Genomic DNA, 8,800 nt, shown 5'->3' with positions numbered 1-8,800 from the left:
TTTGTTTTATTATGGTTGCAAAGATAAAAAAATTTCTATATGTGACACAGCACCAGAGTTAAGTTAGGATTTTTCAAAATGCTGACACACTGAGCTCAAAAGGTTCGCCATCACTGGCTTAAGCAAACCAAGAAAAATTTGATGTAGTATCGATATTTTATTATTTTATAATCTTACAGAAGAACATGTATGTGAAGAGATGACATATGAGGTATTGATGTTTGTAAAATAGAATAGACCCAAAGTGCTACATGGAGTTTGGAGGAGGAAGGGAGAGACAGAGTGACCATGACAGCACTGTTACCTGGAATAGCAGAGAAGAGTTTTAGGAAGGAGGTAAAACTTGTGCTGGGCTTTGAAAATTGAGAGAGATTTGCATAGATGATAGAGAAAATTTGAGAAAGCATTGTATGCTAGCCAATAGTATGAACTAATGAATGTGCAAAGACAGAATTTGCTGGGAGCATTAAAAGACTGTGTGACCCATGTAAATATTTCAGTGATAGAATGCTGAAAAAGAAAATTGGGGCCAGACTTAATGAGCCTTAAATGTGATCTTTCAAAAGACATTCAAGACATCAATTTTTACATGTCTTACAGTTGTGCTCTCCAAGGTTTTCTTGTTTGTTATTTTGTTTCTTTGTTTTGTTGTTGTTAATCCTCACCCAAGGATATTTTTCTATTGATTTTTAGAGAGATTAGAAGGGAGGTGGGAGGAGAGAGAGATCCATCGATTGGTTGCCTCTCACACCCACCCTGACCAGGGCCTAGGGGGTTGAACCTGCAACTCAGGTAGGTGCCTTTGACTTGGAATTGAACCCATGAGCCTGCGGTGCATGGGTGCATGGGCAGATGCCCTAACCACTGAACACACCACCCAGGGCTCGCCAATGTTTTTTGCTGAGGAATTAACAAAAGATTCATGGTAGAAGGGTGGAAGAATGTTTGGAGGAAAGAGACTAAGTGCAGAGAGAGAGTTGTTAAGAGGCAATTAGAATGTCAACACATAAGAGCAACAAAGAGACAGTGTTGATAGTATTGGATGGATGACTATGACAGCTATTTAAGAATTGTTTCCTGTTGTTTGTTTGTTTTAATGTAGATCACTTTTGTACAAACGATTTGTGAAACTGAGTTAGTCTTTTATTGGATATGCTTGTTAAATTTTAAAAGCTCAAGTGTTATAACTCAATAATGTAAGGAGCATACAAGCAGAGCTCTGATATCCCACACAAAGAGAGGTGGTGTGAATTGCTAGCAATTGAATGATCTACCACACTTTTTAAAGGAAATGTGTTTCTGAGGTTGTGATAGATAGGGGTTAGAGAAATGGCTTGATGGTGGGAAGCTGGGATTTAGTAGGTACTGTGCTTCAGTAATGGGGCAGTCCAAATCCAGAAGGGGTAATATATGAAGACTGTCTCAAGTCTAGCGAAGTTGGTATTAGTTGTCTGCAAGCATATGCTTGGCTTCCATTGCTTTATCCCCAAAGCCCGATTGAGGTGCTAGGGAAAGGACCTGGATTTTAGCACTGGGAGAGAATTATATATGAAATACAGTGGGGCCTTGACTTACGAGTTTAATTCGCTTCCTGATGAAGCTCGTAACTCAAATTACTCGTATGTCAAATCAATTGTGAACGAGTGAGACACGTGATGCTGGGCTGATGTTGTGGTGTTCACTGTGACGTTCACTGCGCCAACTAGCGGTGGGGTATCTGAAGCTGGCTCGTAACCCAAATTTTAGCTCGCAACTCAAAGCAAAAAATTGGCCGAGAGACGGCTCATATCTTGAAAAACTCGTTAGTCGGGACACTCGTAAGTCAAGGCCCCACTGTGTATGTTAGATATATATGTATCTATGCATATCTATATAGATACTAGAGGCCCGCTGCACAACATTCGTGTACTGGGGGTAGGGGGGCCTCAGCCCAGCCTGTGCCCTCTCTCAGTCTGGGACCCCTTGGGGGATGTCCGACTGCCGGCTTAGGCCCACTCCCCTAAGCCGGCAGTCAGACATCCCCCAAGGGGTCCTTTGTGCTGCTGCAGAGGCAGGAGAGGCTCCCACCACTGCCAACTAGCTCACCAGCCAGAAGCCAGGCTCCCTGTTCCTTAGCTCCTGCCTTGAGCGTCTGCCCCCTGGTGGTCAGTGCTCATCATAGCAACCAGTCATTCTGTAGTTTGGTCTATTTGCATATTAGCCTCTTATTATATAGGATAGCTATGATATACTAAATGAGGTTTTACTAAGAAATCTTTCAATTTTACTTCTCTAGAGATTGTATCTTCTGGTAGGTGCCATATCACTCCTTTAAACTTACAAACTTATGACTTAATAGCAGTTTAACTTATAGGAGTTGATAGCTTTCAAAAGTTCAAAGTCCAAGAGAGTTTTATTAAAGCCAAATAAAATAGAAGTCTAATCACTGCTTGGCAGTTTTGGTCAGTGTAACAATAGTAATCTGTGATCTTTATAATTCAAACAAATTAAAATGAGGTCCAAGAGTTTTTAGTGTGTAATTTTGCTTAGGTTAATTTAGGGAAACTATCCATGGATATAGGTTGTACAATGCCTCTGATTTTCTTACTCATGAACAGTTATTGGAGGAGAATTGGATACTTATACTTAATTTTTAATGCAGTTGAAGGTGTTTCTCTAACATGCATTAACTGTGCTTTTGTTTCTTTTTCCCAGTTTTATTGTGATGTAACTGACATACATCACTGTATAAGTTTAAATAGTACAGCATGATGGTTTGATTTACATATATTAAGAAATGATTATCACAATAGGTTTAGCTAACATCTACCTTCTCACATAGATACAATAAAAAGAAAGAAAAATGGGGGAAAATTTCCTTGTAATGAAAACTCTTTACTCTCAACAACTTTCCTGTATATTAAACTGTAGTGTTAGCTATAGCCATTGTGTTGTACATTACATCCCTAGTACCTATTTATCTTCTCAGTGGTTCTCAACCTTGGCTGCACATTAGAATCACCTGGGAATCTTTTTAAAATCCTGATGTCTGGGCCTCATCTCCGGAAATTCTGTTTCTTTGTTACTAGTGTTGTGGCCCCACCCCATAACAAAGAAACAGAATTTCTGGAGGATGAGGCCCAGACATCAGGATTTTAAAAAGATTCCCAGGTGATTCTAATATGCAGCCAAGGTTGAGAACCACTGTTCTAACTAGAAGTTTATACCTTTTGACCACCTTTTTCCAGTTAACTCTTCCCCCACCTTTAATCGCTTTTGATTATAGGTGTTTGTAATAAGTTTAATGCTAGTATTTGATTAAAGGATATATAAACTTAAGATATGTGTATTAATTGAAGAAAAGTCAGAACATGCATTATTCAACATTCATTCAACAAGTGATTACTTTTGCCAGGCATTGTTTTAGGTGCTGGTTAACTAGTGGTAGACAGAAAAAACAAGGAGCTGACATTCTAGTGAGGTAGGGAAGAGAAAAAAAATAAGTAAACAAGGTAGTTTCAGATGATGATAGTTCAAAGAAGAAAAAGAAAATAGGATAATGTGATTGAAAGTTGAGGGGGTGAGGCTATTTTAGGGTAGTAAGGGAAGGCTGTTCTGATGTAATAACACTGGAGCTATGACTCTAAGGATGGTAGAGAGCCATCAAGTGTAATCGTGGGGTATTGGTAGGAGAGGTAGGATGAAAATGTAGAAGATGTCAAAGATGAAGGCAAGGGCAATATCATGTTAGGCCCTCTTGGGCTGTGGTAGACTTTGAATTTTATCTAACACTTAAAATTAGTAGAATCTAATAATCTCTGGAGTAACTATATCATGGAGCCTATTGTGATAACATCTGGATACTTTGTAGAAGTGCTACCCTAATACTTACATACATTCTTGTGTGTCTTAAGTCACTTATCTGACAAAAAAAATGCCTTCTTTAACAAGTCTGTGGTGTGCACCAAGAATTATGAAGAGGTGTTTTTTTTCTCTCAGTATTAGTAGTAGTGTTCAAATTGCTGTATTCTATAAATGTAAAGCTAACTTAAGATGGAGAAAAATATGGTGTTATGTTTTACAAATGCATGATTATCTTATTTCACCCAAAATTTTTCCTAGAAAAATGCAGTATCTACTTCTACCTTCTCTAACCTCCCAAATATATATATATATGTACGTATGTGTATATGAATGTATACGTAGATATATATGTATTTTTGGTGGGCTTAATTTTGTTCATCTATTGTTCTGGGACTTCATTTAATTTCTGGTTAAGTTTTGCTTCCTTTTTTTCTAAAGAATATAGAGTTTTTAAGAAAACAATTGTCTGAATGTTTTTTTCTGCATTGAGAAAGATAGAGAGTTAGAAACATCGATGAGAGAGAAACATCCATCAGCTGCCTCCTGCACACTCCCCACTGGGGATGTGTCCGCAACCCAGGCATACGCCCTTGACCGAAATTGAACCTGGGACCCCTCAGTCTGCAGGCCAACGCTCTATCCACTGAGCCAAACCGGTTTCGGCTACTTTTATATTTATGCATATTTATGCAGCAATATTTTGTTATTTTTGCTTAAATTCTTAATCTCTTTTAGGCTATGAAGGTACTTAGTAGTTCTTATCTTTCTGTATAGCAGGGATGGGGAACCTATTTTCCTCCAAGGGCCATTTGGATATTTATAACATCATTTGCAGACCATACAAAATTATCAACTTAAAAGTTAGCCTACTGTATTTTGTCAGACATTTAATTAACTCACCCCCAATGGCTTGGCAGGGCCAGACCAAATGATTTTGCCAACCTTATATGGTATGCGGGCCGGATGTTTCCCATCCCTGCTGCACAGTTTATTAAGGTTAAAAAGACACTTTTAAAGGAAAATATTCTATTGCAGTCAAAAAATTAAAAATTGCAGTTTGATAACCTTCTTATACAAACCATATTGTCCCGGTTGGCATAAAACCTCTGGGCATCTATCAGTATATAAACATTTGAGCCCTTTATGGGCCTTTTATTTATTTGTTTTTTAAATATACTTTTATTGATTTTAGAGAAGAAGGGAGAGGGAGAAGGATAAAGAGATAGAAACATCAATGATTGGCTGCCTCCTGCAAGCCTCCTACTGGGGAATCAAGTCCATAACCCAGGCATGTGCCCTGACCAGAAATCGAACCCTGATCTCCTGATTCATAGGTCGATGATCATCCACTGAGCCACACCAGCTGGGCTGGGTGTTTGATTTATTAATGCTGTATTTTCTAATTTATACCCATTTTAAACAGAGTTTTAAAGAAAGGATGTTATCATTTGGTCTCTGTTTCTCTTGTTTTAAAATAGGAAACAGAGAACACTGCACACAAAGTTGGAAATGAATCCCCTGTACAAGAATTGAAACAAGATGTGGTAAGATATTATGTCAATATTACTTTAGTAGTTGTTTACATGGTGTATTTATTGATTTTATTTTTTTAATATTTTTTTATTTCAGAGATAAAGGGAGAGGGAGAGAGAGATAGAAACATCAATGATGAGAATAATTGATCTGCTGCCTCCTGTACACCCCCTACTGGGGATGGAGCCCACAACTCAAGCAGTGCCCTGACCAGGAATCTAACCATACCTCCTGATTCATAGGTTGATGCTCAACCACTGAGCCACAACAGCCAGACTATTTTATTTTCATTTTTTTACATGGTATAGTTAAAATAGAAAATTTTCTATATTAAGTATAGTATAGTGGTCTGTACATGGTGGATGTTCAGAAATGTTCCTTTAATCTGTTGAATTTGTGATTGAAGATCATCAGGCTTTTTAGAAGTCATTTCATAATTGGTAATTTATTCTTGAAACCATATTTGTGTTACTAAATTTATTGGAATGACATGGTTAATAAGATATAAATTTCAAGTGTATAATTCTATAATACACTGTGCTCATCACCCAAAGTTTAGTCTCCTTCAATCACCATATATTTGACTCCCTTTACCTTCTTCAAAGCCCTCCCCCCAGCCTCCTTCCCCTCTGTTTTGAAACAGTACTTAGAAAAATATTTTATAATGTGTCTTTATTTTTATGCTTGTATTTTTATTAAAATGAGTTATAACTACTCTTCGGGTTACTACCAAGTGTTAAAGGTATTAAAAACTAAGTAGCAAATTTTGATGTTTTTAGAAGTTGGAAGTTATAAGAAGTCATTACTCATAGTGCCTTTGATACATTATAAAGAATTGATCCTATGAAGCTTCAGAATTTGGTTTATTAGATGAGACTGAGCACAAAATAAAAAGCTTGACAGTGGGGTAGTTCACAGTTTCAGGATAAAGTCCAAGGAGAAAGGATGGTGTGTGTTCATTCATATATGTTGAGTGTTTTCTGCACCCTAGGCACTGTTCTAGCCAGTAGGTTTCTAGAAACCAATACGATGACACATTCTCTACCCTATAGTTTTTCAGCAATGACATTATTGACATTTGGGGCTGGCTGATTGTTTTGTAGAAGGAAGGGGAGACTGTTCTGTGCATTGTAGGATATTTAGCAGCCTTCCTGGCTCCCACCATTATATACCAGTAGATTCCCCCACCCCATCATGACAACCAAAAATATCTCCAGACATCACCAAATGTCTAGGGAGGGTGTCAAGCAAACTCACCCCCAATGGAGATCCATTGTTCTACCTTCATGGAATTTAAAAATCTAATGGACTGCATATTTAAATATTGATCATACTATTTCTTTTAAAAGGACATTTTTTTCTTTTGGGGAGAAATTGTGGTACTATGTATCAACATAAAAAATGAATGGTGCCACCCCCCTGGCCAGGTGGATCAGTGGTTGGAGCATCGTCCTGTACACCAAAAGTTTGCGGGTTCAATTTGGACATGTACCTAGATTGTGAGTTTGCTTCCCAGTTGGGGCACAAACAGGAGGCAACCTATCAATGTTTCTCTCTCACGTTGTTGTTTCTCTCTCCATTCCTCCCTCTCTCTCAAATCAATAATAACATATCCTCGAGTGGTACCTTTTTTTAAAAATCTGAAATTATTCACTGTAACAAACAGCAATCTTGATTTTCAGCATTTCCTTCTGGTTCTCACCTATTTGCATATTCTTTTTCCTAATTGTAGTGTAGATAGAATTTTGTGTTCTACCTTTGTCTTTCACCATTTTTTAGATTTTCATCATATTTCAATACTCAGTTTTCATTTGACATATCAGTTTCCATCAGGCCAATGTCTTTCACATGTGTCTAGCCTGTTTTTATTGTTGAAAACTTGAAATGTTTCTACTTTTTCCACTAGAGCTTTTCTTTCCCCCTTTTAATAATTTTTTTCTTGCCTGGCCAGTGTGGCACAGTGGTTGGGTGTCGACCCACGAACCAGGAGATCACCTTTAAAAGAGAATTTTTTTCTTAGGGTAAATTACAGATGGGTAACTATAGTTAGTAGAAGAAAAATAGTGATTTTTTAGGTAGATTATAGAAGCTGAAAAAAGTGAGTAAACACCATGGGACAGAGAGTGAGGCTTAAGACTAGGTGTCACTTTTTAAATTCCAGCTTTTTCAGTTGAATTAAGTATCATACATTAATAATAAAGGCTGTGGGATATACCCTAGACCAGTGATGGCGAACCTTTTGAGCTCAGCGTGTCAACATTTTGAAAAACCCTAACTTAACTCTGGTGCCGTGTCACATATATAAATTTTTTGATATTTGCAACCATAGTAAAACAAAGACTTATATTTTTGATATTTATTTTATATATTTAAATGCCATTTAACAAAGAAAAATCAACCAAAAAAATGAGTTCGCGTGTCACCTCTGACACGCTTATCATAGCTTCGCCATCACTGCCCTAGACCAGAACACAATCCATGCTCTCAGTAGCTTACATTTTAGTAGAGGAAACTGAATAAACACAAAACTGAATGTAATATAATAAGTGTTCAAGTAAACTTAGAAACTATTATAAGAACACAAAAGGAGACTGCTTGGGGATAGGAATGAGGAAGACTTCAGGGAGGAAGTAGCATCTGAGCTGGGTTCTTTTTTTCTTTATTGATTAAGGTATTACATATGTGTCCTTATGCCCCCCTTTGCTCCCCCACCCCTCCACCCCGCTAATGCCCTCACCCCCCTGGTGACTGTGTCCATGGGTTATGCTTATATGCATGCATACAAGTCCTTTGGTTGATCTCTCCCCCTTACCCCTCCCTCCCCTACCTTCCCTCTGAGGTTTGACGGTCTGATCGATGCTTCTCTGTCTCTGGATCTGTTTTTGTTCATCAGTTTATGTTGTTCATTATATTCCACAAATGAGTGAGATCATGTGATATTTATCTTTCTCTGACTGGCTTATTTCACTTAGCATAATGCTCTCCAGCTCCATCCTATTGCAAATGGTAGGAGTCCCTTCCTTTTTTCAGCAGCATTGTATTCCATTGTGTAGATGTACCACAGTTTTTTAATTCACTCATCTGCTGATGGGCACTTAGGCTGTTTCCAAATCTTAGCTATTGTACATTGTGCTGCTATGAACATAGGAGTGCATATATCCTTTCTGATTGGAGTTTCTAGTGTCTTGGGATGTATTCCTAGAAGTGAAATCACTGGGTCAAATGGGAGCTCCATTTTTAGTTTTTTGAGGAAACTCCATACTGTTCTCCCCAGTAGCTGCACCAGTCTGCATGCCCACCAGCAGTGCATGAGAGTTCCTTTTTCTCCACATCCTCTCCAGCACTTGTCATTTGTTGATTTGTTGATGATAGTCATTCTGACAGGTGTGAGATGGTACCTCATTTTCGGGTTTTTTTGTTTGTT

At 38.0% G+C, this 8,800-nt stretch overlaps 1 protein-coding gene across 2 annotated transcripts in view; it reads left to right on the top strand.

The window, feature by feature from the left end:
* LOC102775126 (WD repeat-containing protein 44) overlaps nucleotides 1-8,800 on the top strand; it is a 66,832-nt gene that overhangs the window by 38,301 nt on the left and 19,731 nt on the right. The window contains exons 1-2 of one of the 2 annotated variants that reach the window (XM_015561424.1): nucleotides 211-336; nucleotides 5,322-5,387. In XM_015561424.1, coding sequence (XP_015416910.1) covers nucleotides 289-336; nucleotides 5,322-5,387 — 114 coding nt within the window. In that variant the 5' untranslated portion in view covers nucleotides 211-288. Of the gene's footprint in view, nucleotides 1-210; nucleotides 337-5,321; nucleotides 5,388-8,800 lie in introns of those variants that run through there. The other variant, XM_006759874.2, reaches the window with a different exon arrangement.

The sequence above is a fragment of the Myotis davidii genome, unplaced genomic scaffold, assembly GCF_000327345.1.
Source record: "Myotis davidii unplaced genomic scaffold, ASM32734v1 scaffold177, whole genome shotgun sequence".
In the NCBI taxonomy this organism is placed as follows: domain Eukaryota; kingdom Metazoa; phylum Chordata; class Mammalia; order Chiroptera; family Vespertilionidae; genus Myotis; species Myotis davidii.
Note: the sequence above shows the minus strand (reverse complement) of the source record. Positions and strands in the feature narration are given on the sequence as shown.